Here is a 17850-nt window from a genome sequence, read left to right as displayed (position 1 = left end):
TCTAATGTGTGTGTGTGTGTGTGTGTGTGTGTGTGTGTGTGTGTGAACTTTTTTTTTTTGGTAGAAACCAGCACACAAGGCAGTAGTCTTTTCAAAAGTGGTCTAATTACACTAATCATTTAGAGTAGATAGCTAAATAAGCTTGCTTCAATAATCTACTCATGGGACTAGTATTTTAGACAATTAAGTAAGTTAAAATTCCTTCCCTGGTGCTATAACAACTTAACATTTTTGTAACACTTTACAGGTTGGAAAGCATCCCCACATCTTCAATCTCATTTATCCTTATTAATAATAACTCTACCCTTGAACAGGTTGTCCTCGCCACTATACAGTTGGTGAAATTAAGACTATAGAACAATAAACGACTCTTCCACAGTCATGGGATTAGTAAATGGAGTAGTCTGGCTCTTCTGGTTCTTTTCACTGTCTTCCACAGTATCTTGGCACTACAAATCTTGCACATTAAGATTCTCATGGCTTTACAAAGCCCATGTAAAAGAGTAGGATGTGGCTAAAATGCTTAGATATCTTGTAAGGCAGGGCTGGGTTGCGATTCTATTTTACTTGAAGGTTAACAGTGTGCTCCAAATATTGAACAGCTACTGCAGTTTATACTAGGCTTTGGGAGAAGAGCAAAAGATGTGGTCATCACCTACCATTCACATGGTATTTCTCATCTGAGTAGAAAGAACTTGGAGAGACCAGAATTAACACACACAAAACACAGAACAATACAAGACTAATTCAGTTAACTATGGCAAAGTTGTAGCGCTATAAACAGAAAGAACCCAAACAGGAAATGCTTGGAAGAGTCACATTCTACAGTAGGTACATCAACCTCAATTTCTGAATCAAAGCCTTGTTTTAAATTCTAAGCCAATATGAGGCAAGATCAAATGACTAATTTGGCTATTGGATTATCACAGTTCTCCAAGGGCCATCAGAGGACCACTAGGGGTTCTTGAGATCTCTGTAGGAGTTCTGTGAGGTGAAACTATTCTCATACGACTAGTAAGAGGTCATTTGCCTTTTCCACTGGGTGGACATTGGTCTGCACTGCCAATAGAGTAATACTGCTGGCACTCTAGCACGAAGCAAGGCAGTGGGACCCAACCGAATTTGTAGTCATTGTATTCTTCACCACTACGTGGGAAAAAATAAAGCCACATTCACTTAAGAAATGCCTTGATGGGGCCAGCCGAGTGGCACGATGGTTAAGAACTGGCTTGGGACACCAGAGGGCCCTGGTTCGGATCCCACATATGAGGGCCAGTGACACTGCCCTCTACAGCTGAGATGCTGAACAGCAGCTCAACCTGGAGCTGGGCTGCTGTGAGTCGCCGGCGACGGCGTAGGCTGCAGCCCCTGTGGCAGTGGGTTGCCATGGGCTGCCGTGTGTGGCCAGCAGCCAGCGTGAGCGGCCAGCAGCCGCAGTGAGCGGCCGTCCAGAAGCTGGCGACTGATCTGCCTCGCCAGGGAAGAGCGCAATGATGGTGCCAACTTGGGCCAGTGAAGCAACGTCCTCCACAACTAGACTGAGGAGCAGAACGACAGCAACTTGTCTGTTCCCCTTCCTCCAATTCCCCAGCACTGTTCCCATAAAAAAAAAATAAAAATAAAAAAAAGAAATGCCTTGATGAAGAAGTAAAAATTATTGATTTTATTAAGTTGCAACCGTTTAGTATCAGTCCTCTTAAAGCTGTGTGAGGAAATGGGACGTATCCATGCACCACTTCGGCTGCACGCTGACATATAACGGTGTCTTGAGGAAAAGCATTTATGCTATTGAGTTACAAGCTGAAATATCCTCCTTTTCTTCACCATGTTTGCTTGAAAGAACTACTTATAGACCAAATGGTTTTTCAGACTTATTTGGCAGATATTTTTTTCAAAAATGAAGTGAAATTGTCAGTACAAAGAATGCAAATAATAGTATTTGTCGCATTGGTAATATTTAAACTTTCCAGAAAAAAAAGAATTTTGGAAAACTATCAGCAGGAATCCCCTGACATTATTGTTTACAATCCTGTTTCTGCATGGGGAACAACTATTTGGTAAGGACATTAATAAGGTGTTACATAAAAGAGGAACTCCCCATATTCCGCCATTTTGCCAGTTAAAAAAGCAAGTTATTTCTCTAAAAAAAAACCAAAAAAACCCAGATACCTCCAAATAAGAAAATGGTAATGGATGTTACCATTGGAGCCATTGTTAAGTTCCACAAAAGGACTTATAAATTAATATACGATAGTTTTAAAGAAACAAAATTGACAAGCATTACACCAATCTCACACAAACTCTTTACAAAGAAAACAAAGAGGGAATACTTCCCAACTTGTTTTGTAAGGACAAGATAATCTTGATAAGAAACACTGAAAAAAATTATATGAGAAATGAAAATTACAGGCCAATCTTTCTCAGGAGCATAATGCAAAGTCCTAAGAAAACGTAAGCAAACCAAATTCAGCAATATAAAAAAACTAATACATAAAGATCAAGTTAGATTTATTTCAGGAATACAAAGTTGGCTTAATATTTCTAAAAGGTAATGTAACTGATACCATTAACAGAAAATAAAAAGAAAATTATCTCAGTAGATGAAGCAAAAGCATTTTCTAAAATTCAACATCCATTCATGATAAAACTCATGATGCAAAGTAAGTAGGAAAGAAGAGAACTTTCTTTTTTTTGAGAGAATATCTACGAAAAAGCATGCAGTAAATACACTTAATAGTGAAACATTGAAAGCTTTCACTCTGAGATGGGGAACAAGATGCTTTCTCTCAATGGTTCAATAGCATTCTGTACTGGTGTACAGGTGTCATAAAGCAAGACATTAGAAAGGAATAAAACTCATGTCATTTATAGATGATGATAGGTTGTATGTAGAAAAAAACAAAGTACAGATGAACTATTACATTAATAAATTGACTTGAGTAAGGTTGGATAAGATCAATATGAATAAAATGTATTTCATTTTCAGTTTTCATACCAGCACAATTCATAATAGCAGTTGAAAAACTGAAAACCACCCAAACATTCTGTGGTGGGCTGAGTAATGGTCTCCCAAAGATGTCCATGTCCTAATCCTTGGAACCTGTGAATGCTACTTTACACGGACGGCAAAGGGACATTGTAGATGTGATTAGGATCTAAGAGAGGGAGCTTAGACTTCCAGTTTCCAGGCCAGCAAGAATGGAGTTTGGAAGTCATCCTTCCATTCTAACATGTAAAAAGCTAACCAAGCTGAAAACTCGAAACCTCTTCTTTGATCTGCCATAGAAGTAAATTCAGAGCCAGTGGCTGTTCCAAACTTTGAAGAGTCAGGTAGCAGAGAAAACCACAACTTACTGAAGCAGAAACCTGTGAGAGGCAGTACTGGGTAGGAGAGACTGAACTGTAATACCTCCAGCTCTACCAGGTCCTCAAAGAGAAGATCAGCGAAAAATCCCCTGGTGCTTCTGGCACGGGGAGGAGGAAAAGAACCATTTTGAAATGAGAATACGCCAGAGTATTCTTCTTAACAAGGTCTGCCCTCAAGAGAACTATTTTACCAAAGCCTGACCTGCTGGGGTTTTATCAGAGCCTAAGCAACCAGGTGGAAAGGAAATACCCAGCTTCAGCACACTCTAGTTATCCTGTCCCACCTAAGAGACAAGAGGGAGGGTGGACAACTGAGAACTTGTTAACTTCACAGCCTAGGGACACAGGCTCACTGAGACCTAATCGTAGGACTAGAGAATACTCCCTTCCCCGCACATTACTAAGCCTATTCACTGGAGTTCCTTTTACTCCCTATATCATATCCAGCTATCAACAAAAAATTATAAAGCATAGTGAAAGGCAAAAAACACAGCAAAGCAAGCATAGAAATCAGATTCAAAAATGGCAGAGGCATTGGACTTACCAGACCATGAATTTAAAATAACTGATTAATATGCTAATGGCGCTAATAGAAAAAGTAGGCAATGTGCAAGAACAGATGGATAACGTAAACAGAGATGGAAATTCTAAGAATGAATAAAAAAATACTAGACATTAAAAAAAATTATAACAGAATTGAAGAATGCTTTCTTTCCATCGGCTCATTATCTGACTGGACATGGCTGAGGAAAGAATCTCTGAGCTGGAGGGATACAACAATAGAAACTTCCAAAACTAAAACGAGAAAAAAGACTGGAAAAAAAAAAGGAGCAGAGTATTCAAAAACTGTGGGACAACTACAAAAGATGTAACATATACATAATGGAAACACCAGAAGTAACAGAAAAAATATTTGAAGCAATAATGACTGAGAATTTCCCCCAAATTAATGTCAAACACAAAACCACAGATGTAGGAAGTTCTGAAAACACTAACCATAAATCTCCATAAAATTATACCTTGGCATATCATATTCAAACTTCATAATATTGAAGATAAAAAATCTTGAAAGAAGCCAAAGGGGGGAATGAAAAACAACTATGGAGGAGCAAAGATAAGATTTAAATCCAATTTCTCTTCAGAAACCATGCAAGCAAGTGTGAAGTAAGGAAGTGTACCTGCGTTTCTCAGACCTTGTTAGCCCAATTTAATCACATGGATCTTGATATGCGGGAGTCTGTACTGTCAGAGTGAGAAGCAATGTGATGGAAGCAGAGTTGAAGATACAACGCCGTTTGTTGGCTTTGAAGATGGAGAGGGGACCACGAGAAGGAATGCAGGGCAGGCAGCCTCTAGAAGCTGAAGGGAAGGAAACATGCTCCTTGGAGCCTCCAAAAGAAACCAGCCCTGCTGACACATTAACTTTAGCTCAGTAAGACTGATTTTGGGCTTCAAATCTAACTGTGTGTTGTTGTAAGTCACTATATATTTTGGGAATTTGATACAGCAACAAGAGGAAACTAATATACACCCATCAATAACACAATGGATAAATTACTGTATATTTGCACAGTAGAGCATAATGGTAAAGTGAGAATGGGTAACTACTGCTACATGCAACAAAATGAACCACAGAGCTAATACTGAAAGAAGCCTGGCACAAAAAGAATATAAACACTAATATGCCATTTATATAAAGATTAAAAATAAACCTTATCAATGTCTTTGGGAATTATTAGGATTGTAGTTACTTGATGGGTGCAGGTACGGATGAGGGCACACAGGAAGCATCTAGGGTGCTAGTAATGTCGTCTTTCTTGATCTTGATGCTGGTTATATGTGGTCACTTTGTGGTACTTTGAACCATACACACTTGTAACTTGTACCGGTCTGTGTACTGTAAACGTCAATAAAAAGTACTTTAAAAACAAAATTCCTTGCAAAAATTGAGAAAGAAATAGGTTTAAGGTTTAAATGTGATATGCACAAGGTTTTAGTTTAGTTAAAGCTGAATTTCATATAAAATGAACAATTACTGTCATTTCAGGTAACAACCCAATTAATTGCAAGGATTTTCTAGTACATTTCCAATGTCACACAGAAAAAAGAGTTGGTGTAAACATGTAAACAGAGCAGACATATCAAAGTATAGCATGACACACAGTCTGCCATTTTCTTTCTTTCATTACTTTCACTAATTTCATCAAGTACTAATTTAGAAAAATTGGTCTTTACACCATGATTGTAGAATCCTTTCTGGACTAACCATTTTATCAATGGCATTTTTCATCTCATATTTTATCAAACAAAATGTTTTCACAAATTAATTTTTCCGTGCCCAAGAACATCCTAAGTTTTTCCCACATTGAAACAAATTATTACCCTCTCATATATTTTTAGCACTTATATTCAACTATTAGGAGCCAAATACTATTATAAAACTAAACAGACTTTAAGATTCTAATGAAAGGATTATGTGAGACTGTAGGTGTATTGTCCTCAAACATTTTGTTGAAAAAAAAAAATCTTTGGAATACATATTTTGAAGTAGTAATAAAGAACAATTTAAAGTATAGTAACCACTTTTCCAGTTATCTAAAATGACTCAACTGGTCAAATGCACATACATTCTTTAGCTGAACTTCAGTAAGATGAAACTGTTCTCATGAATGTTCTAAAACAAGCATTGAAAACTGAGTATTGAAAAGGTGGAACTTCTAACAGGTATTCTCACCTGTAAGAGAGTAGCTACATGTCAGTGCATTTGCCAAGCTTTTAAAAACAGCTTCTGCCCATTAAATAATGATAAAAGCTGTATTTTTATCTACTAGGAATAACATAAGATTCTTCATTTCCAGATGTGGGAAAAATGTGCTGATCAAGGTAAACTCCCAATTTAAGGTAACTTACAGGACAGTGAATCTCATGTACTCACTGTCTCTTAGATCAGAATGTTCAATAATCCTATTAAGTTGGAACACTTTGAAATACTCACAAATCTTATTATCTGATAAATACAAAATTAAATATAAGAGAATGCAACAAGTTATTTGAACCTGAATGCAGAGAATAAATACTTTATTAACTGATTACAGTTCAAAGTCACAAACAAAAAAGGGGTATATTAAGGCAGAGCCATATATATATATATATACATATATATATGACATACATATATATGACATATATATATAGACAAATCCAGACTGTTACCTCTTTACATTTTAAGAACCTCTGCATTTTTCTTTTACACATTTAGGCAGTGTGCTTTTACTTCTTCTCACAAAACAAATCTTGGCCAATATTTTGAAATCATATTTTGATGACAATTTACAGGATCATGGATTGAGACAATGCCTAGTGTATCAAATGCTACCTGATAGTTTTCTCGGCATATTCCATGTGTGGTGGTATATTTATGATGGTGTGAAAAATCTGACAATCATTTTCTCTTTTCCAGTAAAACTAACACATAATTTAAAAAAATGATTTTGACAGTCTTAACTAAAATCAGCTTGGACTCCCAAGTCAGTCAAATGCCCAAAGCATATTATTTTCTGTCCTTCCCTAAACCCTCTGATGTGTTTTAAATAGCCTTTGGAGAATGACTGCATGGCTATATTTCAGATCTATAAATTTTGAGTTTTTTGAAATCCGAAATTACTTTCTTATGCAAAGTGGTGATGCAAACAGCAGTGCTACTTAGTGAAGAATAATTTCCTTCTGTATCACTCCTTTTATAAAAATGGGCAACCACACACACACAAAAAGAAAAATTTAGTCCATCTGGAAAAGCACTCCAGCTCCCTAATTCCACTTTTGAAGGAAAAGGCAGAGGCAAGTTTACATTATTCCAGAACTGAATGAATGGCTTTATTTGGTATCTTCACGAAGCTTCTCCTTCCGTAGGAGATGTAGGTGTTGTAGGAGAAACTGGAACTGGTTTTCGTGTAATTCTGTCCAGTTCCGCATGAACATCTGATAGGACAGGCTTCTGGCCTACATTAAAGGAAAAGAAACAAGATTTAGATATAAGTCAATGTATCTTTTATACCCATGTCTCTTCATTTAAAAACTGCCAATGGTTTCAATAACTTTATCTACATACTAACGTTAAAAAAATATATATAAACGGAGCTACTTTAAAATGGAGTCAAAGCTGCCATCCCAGAGGATGCCTCAAACCTTTGGAATGTTAGAACAGGGCAAAATAACCTTGGACTGGGCCTAAAGCAACATTGTATCCCAAACAACTGTTTACAAAGATAAGAAATCAGATTATTATGAATATAGGACTGAAAATTAACACTTTTTAGAATTAGCATCATTATGCTAGCTTTTCTGCACCTACAGAAATGCCTTCCTCCTACTGACTAATTGTTCCCCTTCCCTTTCTCATAAATACTCCAGGCTGGCAGGTTCTTCTGGGGGAGATGAAAACATTCTAAACTTAGATTATGGTGATGGTTTGCATAACTGTAAATATACTAAAACTGAGTTGTACACTTTAAATGAGTGAATTTCATGGTATGTGAATTATATCTCGATAAAGCTGTTAAAAAAAAAAAGCCTCAGGTCACTATACCTGACTTTTTGGCAGATGGTGGTAAACCACTGCTTCCACCTCCAGCCCCTGCTCCAGGGCTACCACCAGCAACACCAGGGCCTCCTGGAGAACCAGTTTTTTTACTCAGCAAACTATTGAAGAAATTTGCCAGGACACCTTCACTTGTAGCTCCAGCTAGAAAACAAAAAACAAAAACTTTCAATCAAAACATTCCATTTTTGTACAAATTATCATAGTAATCATATACAGAAAATGAATAACAGACTTCAAATTTAAATGATGCATATTCTGAATTCAAGTTTGGTTTGATCTTTAGAGCTGGGTAACTTCTTCTCTTATCTACTCATATATAAAACAAAATATGAGTAAACTTTAAAACTGTAAGGTAATTATTTAAAAATTAGAATGTTATTTTTAAAAGGCCAAAGGTATTTTAAACAAACATATGTTAAATGCCAATATATATATCTCCTTTGAAAGGGGTTCTTCTAAAATATACCTTAAGAAATATCTGCCTCAAGTATTACAAAAAGTTACCTAATCCTGTATGAAAACCAGTAGAAGTTCCAAGAGATAAATGAGGCAAGGATAACAATAAACAAGCCAAGAAGTGAAATACAAATAGAAAGGAAATACTGGGGGGGAAACTCTTATTAGTATTTTAAAAATACAGATTAGACTGTGGCAAAATTACAACATTCGATATTGATGACGTAAATTGAACAATCTACTTGAAAAACATTATCAAAAGGTATAAAAATGTAAAAACTCGGGCCGGCCGAGTGGATCAGTTGGTTAAGAACTCGCTCAAGAGTTTGAGCTCTGAGCAACAGCGGTTCGATTCCCAGCCTGAGCTGAGCAGCCGCTGAGCTGCCAACAGGTAGCAGGATGGCTCAGCTTATAAAAAAAAAAAAAAAAATGTAAAAACTCTGACCTACTTCTCCCACTCATGGCAATTATCCCTATAGAAATATCTACTCTGCATATTGTTTTTCTTCATGTTAATTGCAGGTAACCTATTATTGTAAAAATATGAATTTCTTCAATGACCTACCCAAGGGAGAATGATTAAATATAACACAAGCTTTCATAAAGCTTACACAGAAATGACATTTTAAGACTATACTATAAAATGGTTCTCAGTCTGATTAACTATGAGATTATATCCACAGAGACAAAGATTAGAAGCTATTGCACAAAAATGAAAATAGCTGTGGTATAAAAGGCAATTCTAAGTACATTTCTTTCTATTATATAATGTATTGTATTGTTTTCTCCAAGAAAAAGAGAAATGTACCTTTCATGTTTGGATCAATTTTTTTTGACCCAGCAGGGATGGGTGACACACTGGCAACATTGGATGACACAGATCTGTTTGGTGTTCGAGGGGAACCCCCTGGGACTCTTGGTGAGGCATCCTGTACAAGAATAGAAAAGCCATAATTATTAAAACCAAAAACTTTCAACTTCACAAAGTTATTATAAAAGCCAACTACTTTGCAACTGTACCCCATCTGTTCTACTGGTTCTTTTACACTGCAAACCATTGACAAAAATGTTTAGCAATCATGTTCTCATAATTAGAAAATACCAGAGACCCATCACATTTGAGAATACAGTAAAACCTTGTATTGCGAGTGTTCCACAAGACAAGCAAACATTTTGAATACATTTTCACGTGGTAAGCGAGCGATGTCTTGCAATACAAGTAGTTTGTTTCCGGAACAAATTATGCTCGCAAACCAAGATATTACTGTACTAAATTTCACTTGATGGAAAAAGGAGAACATATTGAATAATGAGGTGTGGTTATGAGTATAAGCTTGAGAGTCAGATCTGAATCCCAATATGGACATGCATCCTACGAGCTGTATAATCTCAGGTAAACATAATGTCCTTCAAAGCCTCCATTTCCCTGTCTGCAAAATGGGACTAATAATAGTAACTACCTCATAAGGGCTGTTGTGAGGATTTATAAAATAACGCATATAAGTGGTTCAGCACAATAACTGACACACAACACACACTGCAAAATAGATCTTTACAATTTAAGTAATCTCAGAGGGAGTGACGTCTATCTTTTAAAATCTCATGAATTCCAGAAGAATTCTTAATTGAAGTTTATATCAAAGCACACCTATATGAGACATGTATATGATTAAGGAAAAAAGGACTAAAGCAATATGCACTGCATCTTAATAATTTTGTCAAAATCTGTAATACTGACCACAGGCCTTCCAGCTGCAGTTGGTGGTTGCTTTGCTAAAAGGGACTGAAAAACACAAAAGAATTCTAGGTTAGACATTCATAGCATGTACTGCTATATTTTTAAAGAAAATATATACAAGAATAGTTTACCCATTAACCATACTAAGTCTGCCTCTGATGTAATTTCATACCTGTAGCTTCATAAGAAACACTTGGTCATCTTCTGCCACAATTTCCTTCTCATGCACAAACTGAAATGAGCAGTAAGAAACACATAAATGAGTGAGTCTAGAAATAGAAGCAGCAGGGGACATTTGCAACTCATTTTTCCTAATAATTCAGCAGATAGAAGAGCCATTACATTTTTATTTCAGGGAAACAGGACCAAGTGGCTTTTCACTCATGCCACAGTCTATTTTCCCCGCAGGAACCAGTGATCCTTTTAAAAGGTTAGGTCAGATTACATCACTCCTCTGCTCAAACTCCCTCTTCAAGTGCTCTCTACCCCACTCAGGATGAAATCCAAAGTCCTGCCTGTAGCCTGAGTGAGGCCTCAGAAGATCTTAACTCTGCCTTTCATCTCCTAGCACTCTGGCCCCACGCACATTCCTGCCGCAGGGCATGTGCACCTTCTGTTCCCGCAGCCTCCAACATTCTCCCCTCGGGACAACGGCACGCCTCCCTGCCCCAGCCCTCTCACTCACTCTCCCCTCGGCTTTATTTCCATAGCACTTCTGAGATGGCATATGTACTGATTCACTGTAGCATTTCCCTCCTAGTTAGCACCTAGTGCCTAAACAGTGGCTCAATAAATATTTGTGGAATAAATAAAAACAACTAAAGCAAGGCACAACTTGTTGGTAAAAAAGAGACTGCGGAATACTGTTATTGTTTTTTGTCTTTTTTTTTTTTTTGATATGTGCATTTCTTTCAATAGACATATCAAAAACCACACCAATTGGTATTTCATTTTACATTACATTTTACATTTTCTTATTTCTAATTACCCATAAACAGAAGACAGGTGCTCAATGTAAATGTTTGGATTCTAAAGTAAGAATCTTATTATATGAAAAATCAAAATTACTTTTTCTTGAAACATGTCCAAATTATAAATCAGTGAGAAGTACAATATGCAAAAACTCAGTTTTATACAACTTTATAGAAACATCTATGCTACCTAACTATAGAACATCATATACTGCTCAACATGAAATGAAGATATTGAAAGAAGAGTACCTTATGGAACCCGATTTAATAGTCATAAGAATGACATGTAACAGTCAAGACTAAAATTGGATATAAGAAACTGGGAGCTCCTGGATAGCGGTGAGCATGGGTAACTGATGATTGCAGAGGAGATCCAAGATATGCCTCAACAGGTAGAGGCTAATAAAATTATTCTAGCAATGCTTTCTTGGCTTTTGCTGAGCTCTAGGTTGAAAAGTTCACAGCTTCTATCATTCAAACTATTCAAGATCCATGCATTCACTCATACCAACTGTGATTCCATTAGAATATGGAATCTGCACTTGTATTTTCTGATATGAATATCTTGATATAAATATGCCAAAGGCTCAGTCATGATTCAGCAGCTGAATAGGTAATATATATTTTAATAAAACAGATTATTAATTTGAATGGTACATTACAAACAGCCATATTACACTTGGAAACCCCTCAAAAATGGAAGGACCCCTTTGCCTTTCTACCTTACAATCTTAAAATTATGGACCTCCCCCTCAGCTTAAAAGCCTAAATATTAAGACTATATGCTAAAACTGTTACCTTTCGAACAGGTGGCTTAGTTATAATGTCTTCAAAATTATCTTCTGCTTTTAAAGTCTGAAAATTTTCATGTAATATTCCTATTTTCTTATCATTATCCCACCCTGCTGGACTGGAAAGAAACGCACATGAGAAATTCCCAAACATTTATATAGTCATTCCGTCATTCAAGCCATGATCACATTAAAGGAAACATTTTTATAAAGTTAAATTTGACCAATTACAGAAAACTAATCAGCTTTTTTATTGTAATGCTCAAGTTATAGTTTACTAATTTCTACTTAAAATGTCTGGATAATACACTGGGTGCTTTTTTCTTTTTTTATGTATCATAACCAATTAAGGAGTAGTAGTTAAACACCCTATAGTTATAGATACACACCCAATAGTTTAGCTATACTAGCAAGACCTTTTGAAAAGGTTCAGGCCAGCAGTAAATAGAAAAAGTAATGATAAATAGATCACGGCAGGTTATAAATAAAAAGAATCTAAAACAGACTCCCACCTACTCCTGGAAGAGTCTATTGGTCTTACCTCAAAACTGAAAATGACTCACCATCAAGTTGTAGCAACAATACATGATAATAGATTTAAGTGTATACTTACATAAATACTGCATCTTTTTCCACAACTACAGCAGGAATCTTATATGGAAATCCATATAGTTTCTGAACGATGTATTTATATACTAAATCTATATTTTTGTTTTCTTTTACCGAAGTGTAAATAAGTGCTGCACCATCTAAATAATAATGTTAAAGAAATTTTTGGACAAATTCCATGAACAGGTACCACAAAATTCTGTGTTCTCAGCTTAACAGTTACATCTACATACATGTTAGTTTAAAAAATAATTTCTAAGGGCCGTCCAAGTGGCTCAGTTGGTTAAGAGCTCACTCAAGAGTTTGAGCTCTGAGCAACAGCGGTTCAATGCCCTGCCCGAGCTGAGCTGCCAAGAGGTGGCAGGATGGCTCAGCTAAAAAAAATTTTAAAATAAAAAATAAATAATAATTTCTAAAGGTATTTTATATGGTGGTCAAAAATATCAAGGTATAAAATACAGACAGGCTAAAATGCAAATAAAACATCTTATAATAAGCTACAATAAAACCAAAAGTCTCATTAAGCCAAGAAAGGAAAGGTAAATTTGGAAATACTGACACTTCTACTACCTCTACATTTAAAGCACATGAAGAGGCAATTTGTTGTTTTTAAGCATCCTAAACTTCATGAAGGAGGGGCCTATTTTGTTTGCCTTTTCAACAAAAATGTTTTGCACTAATGTCTCTTGTGGTTTTTACTATTGGGTTGTCGGAAAAGTCATGACGTATTTTTTCTGTTTTTCGTTGGAACTCGGGGACAAAGCTCAGGAGACCCACAAAAGAAAGATGAATCAATAGGTCTTATCAGGAAGCTTTCGGTAATGATCCAAGGCAAAAGTAGATTTCATGACCAAAACTTGAGATAACACAACCTCACATGATGATATATAATTAAAGCAGATCTTAACTTTACCTTTTATTCAAACAACATAAAGGTGGATCAAAAGATCAAAAGAAGCCTGCGGGAAAAGAGGCACGGGGACTACTGAGAAATAATGAGATCAGAGTGGCTATCAGAAATTCTATGACCACTGCTAAGGACCACGCTCTAGCACTGGCCAGAGTACCCTGAGAGAGACGGTAGCTTAGGCCAAAAGAAAATTCTGACCTGGGCTAGTCATGTTTTCTAGGACATAAACCAAGGCTTATAAACCTGAAAATGGTATTGCTAAATAATACTGACGTTACCATAAAACAGAAACAAACATCATAATCTTAAGTAAAAGCTTAATTAGTGTAAACTTTTCATTAAGGATCTTTCTCATAATGAAAATCAATTTATGATAATTTAGATTTCTACAGCTGAAAACTTTGCATTGCAATTAAAATTTTTTTAACTTACAAATAAAGATGATTTTGAACTGTTGCCCACGCTCATTGGCACAGAGACCTCACTATCTTGAAGTAAATGGCTTCTCACATCTCATATTCTTTTAGAATCAACGGGCTTTGCTAATGGGTACAATTACTTTAGTGGACGGTCTCCTTCCTGATTACATTTCTATAGGTACATTTTCAAGTACACCATTAAATAAGTGTGTAAAGACACTGGTCTCAAATTTTCTAATCTTCAAAGATTAAAAAAAAAAGCTTTGTGTATCTATTTCGATTACTCCTTTTTGTTTTCTTCTTAAAGACTCTATGTGCACAAATGCCCTTTAATTAAACTTAACTCAACCATGATGTGACATGAGAAAGGGCCATGGACAGGACAAAGTAATGAAGGAAAAAGGGTAAAGGGAAACTACCAGTATCAAGTAATCTTACTCATTATTCAGCTAAGCTTTCTGTAAGTGGTCCTTAAATGTCCATTAATTAAAATGAAAATCTACAGATACTATAAACATGTACATATTACTTCTTATTCTTATCTACTCCTAAGGTCATTTCTTCACTTTTCAGACTCAAAAGCTCCAGTTGGGGAATGCAGAGTATCTGATCCTAGAGGGGTGGCTGAGACGGCTCTCAGTGCACTCCAGCTGTGAAGTGTACCTTAGGAAATTCTCTTAAGAGCACTCACTCACAACCCTCATTTGATCCTTCTGTTACTTGTAACGGTTACCCATTGGCTCGCCTAATCCCTGCAACCTGGACTAGACAGGATTTCTTCTGACAGGTTTTCTAGTCTTGTGATCATCAAAATCACTCAGAAAGTTTGTGAAAAGTATAGAGTCTCCAGCCTCCCCTTGAATGTTTCAATTTAGTCAGTCTTAGATGGGCCCGGCCAGATTTTGAAACCACCCCATTAGACTACATGTGGAAACAACATACTAAACATATTAAAACACATTGTACATATTGACCTTGCCCCACTGTCCACGCAACAAATACCACATTTTGGAGGGTGGGGAGATCTGGTTTCACTTCTTCAGACTCTAAAATAGCATGTCAATAGTATAATGGCCAGTTAAAGGATTATTAATTATACTGAGTATTGAGTTATTCTATGTATAACTTAGCATTGGGCTTAAAAAAAAAAAAAAGATAACAATACAAACTGGTTTGATAACAATTTCACCCCAGCATTTTAGGATATAAACATTATATTGGTGATATATACCCACTTTTTAATAAGAATGTTACAATGCCAACTCATTAGAATTTTCCACATAAGACTGATAAATTATTTTTCTTAAGCACAGTACTTTAAACACAGGAAGCCAAAGTTTTATATACTTCAGTACTTGCTTTTATATCCCCAAATACCCAGATATAAATGGTTTGGGAACTAAAATGAAATTTCCAACCAGAGGCAGGAGAAAAAAAGTTTACTTAACTTCTAAAGTCCATGAACTTAATTTCTTTTCTTAAAAGAAAAAAAAATTAGCAGGTAAGGTCCATTGTACCCATTGATGTATTAAAAGGATACACTGTAAACAAAACTTCCGGATATGTGACTGAATGAAATCAAAATGTTCATCTCTGTAGTCATGTTCTTTCTCCAATACACTAATGGCATCACACTGTTAAAATAATTTTAAAAAACCAATACAACATTAAATAATCAAAATTAAATATAATGATTTAAACTGTTCAATTTGGGGTAGGGGAATATCACAAAACAAAACTACCACTCTAATATGATGACTAAACAGTAGGACCTAGCAGATCAATTACTCCTATTTGTCTAGAGACATTTAGTTGGAGTCTCAAGACTAATGAATAATTTTATTTCTTTAAAAAGCATTGAGTTGTTATATTGAATGTGGTGAGAACACCATAAAGTTTTAGTACATAAAGGAAAGAAGGATAACAAGACAAACTTATAATACTTGCTAACTCAACTACTTATGTCCTAAAACAAAGTTTTTAAGATCTAAACTCTATTCTAATTCTATAAAACACGTATATCCAGGGAGTCTGCACCTCTCGTTACTTCCTCTATGTTCCTCTGTTTATCTGATAACTCTTAGGTAACCTTCATTTCTTTTCTGGTGCTTTTATTCACTCTCACTACAATTTCACCAATAGCAAAAAAAGGGGAAATTACAAGCTATTTTTGAAATGTCACTTGTACAATCCATGAAACAAATTCTGAATTCTGCTTGCTACAGAAAAAAAAAAAAGGCATGTTCAAGCATCAGGATATCCAAATAACTCCGCTAAAACATTTCTAATTCGAAGTATAAAATCTAAAAATATACATTTAATAATGTTCATTATCCCAAATATAAGTTTGGGGTCAAATCTAATATATAATTTTTATTACGTATAAAAATTCATAAAACAGTCTCCTTGTATAATGATGCAGCACACTGCCAATAAACAACTCTTTGCCAAACAAAACAAAACAAAACAAACCACACACAAAAGATTTCCAGTGTGACAGTTTAAAAACAGTTTTAAAGAAAAGGTATAAGTAATAATTAACTAAACCAGAATCATCATTTGAAAAGCAGATAACAGACTTGACTTGATTATTTTAAAGCTACCTCCATTCCTTTGTTATTGATAATTTTTGTAGTGTTTAAAGTAAAACTTAAGCTATATTTAAAATTTTTATCATTTTGTCATCCCAAAGAATAAATTCCATATTCTCCTTCAATTATATGTACAAATTTTTCATGTTACAAAAAGTATCAGTAATTTTAGATCTCAAAAGTGTTTATATATTCTGTCATTTTCTTAACTATTCCATATATTCCATGACTTACAAATAGTAAAGACATACTACTTAGGACTAAATAGGGAGAAGAATAAATTGTTTTTAAAGGAAATTTGATTTTATTATAAAGTATATAGTGACAAAACTAAATTAACAGAATTTTGATTTTAGCAATCCTATCATAACCTCTTTAATAAATAAAAACTCCCTGAAAACTGCATATCAACATTATATAATGAGTGCTGGTAGGTGTTTAAAAGTCTATTTTATTGTAAGTACATAATCTTCTGATATTAGGATATTAGTATATCAAAATTTAATGTGGAAAAATACTTTATTTTATAAAAATGAATAATTAAATTATCACCTTACCTGAGATTATTTCTACTAAACTGACGGAACCATGAAGGCCAATTGGAATTAGGAAGATGAAATTCAATCACAAATATTTGAAATAACATTGTCTTCCGAAGAAATTATTAAGATCACAAAACCAACATGTGAATATCGTTTAATATTTCAAATTATTTCTATTTGTTAAGAAAAATTATCTAGGAAAAATAATGTGTCAACTTCAAAAGGAGCCTGGGAAACAAAACAATTGTTCATCCTTGGTTAATATCAGTAACAGAATGTCTAGGAAGCAAACTAACCTTTGTGCAAACTACTAGTACTGGAATGCCCAAGTTATGTGTAAGTGTATCTGCACCCAGAGGCAAAACCACACTGTCATCTTTGTCTTCCTGTGACACAGTATTTCTTCTCTGAGGAGAGGCTGGGAAATCTTCTCCTGGCTCTACGTATTCTTGGAAGTCTCTAATCACTGAAAAATCAAAGTAAATAATTTAATCCATAGTTTAAAAGTTGCTTCATTTCAGTAGGTAGCTTTTCCTGCCATAATGTAAGTATATATTTTACTAGAGTTTATACTTCATCTTATGTAAGAGAAGAAACAAAAAGGATTAGAGAAATCTATTTCAAAGACAGTACAGAAACACTGGACCCACATTAATTACGAGGCAGAGTATAACACTGAATGGCTCTGAAGAGTGGGGTTCAACGTAGGACTGTGTTAGTTTGTGCAAATCACTTTAGGCAAGTCGCAATCTAGCTTTGTCTCACTACCTTCTCTAATTCACAAAGAGTACTGAAAAAAGATAAAAGAAAAATGTGTTTGTGGTGGGGGGAATTTCACAATTTAAAAGACAGTCCTA

At 35.2% G+C, this 17850-nt stretch overlaps 1 protein-coding gene across 1 annotated transcript in view; it reads right to left on the bottom strand.

Moving 5' to 3' along the window:
- Positions 1–6415: 6415 nt before the first annotated feature.
- The window catches only part of DYNC1LI1 (dynein cytoplasmic 1 light intermediate chain 1), a 31124-nt gene continuing 19689 nt past the window's right edge, over positions 6416–17850 (bottom strand). Inside the window, exons 5-13 of the mRNA XM_019630733.1 lie at positions 17290–17459; positions 15401–15494; positions 12536–12671; positions 11930–12041; positions 10333–10392; positions 10161–10205; positions 9231–9351; positions 7952–8107; positions 6416–7365 (exon numbers count right to left, since the gene is read on the bottom strand). Of these exons, the coding sequence (XP_019486278.1) occupies positions 7253–7365; positions 7952–8107; positions 9231–9351; positions 10161–10205; positions 10333–10392; positions 11930–12041; positions 12536–12671; positions 15401–15494; positions 17290–17459 (1007 nt within the window). The 3' untranslated portion in view covers positions 6416–7252. The remainder of the gene's footprint in view (positions 7366–7951; positions 8108–9230; positions 9352–10160; positions 10206–10332; positions 10393–11929; positions 12042–12535; positions 12672–15400; positions 15495–17289; positions 17460–17850) is intronic.

Source organism: Hipposideros armiger, unplaced genomic scaffold, assembly GCF_001890085.2.
Source record: "Hipposideros armiger isolate ML-2016 unplaced genomic scaffold, ASM189008v1 scaffold_937, whole genome shotgun sequence".
NCBI classification, from domain to species: domain Eukaryota; kingdom Metazoa; phylum Chordata; class Mammalia; order Chiroptera; family Hipposideridae; genus Hipposideros; species Hipposideros armiger.
The sequence above is the reverse complement of the archived record's forward strand: the minus strand, read 5'-3'. Positions and strand labels throughout refer to the sequence as shown.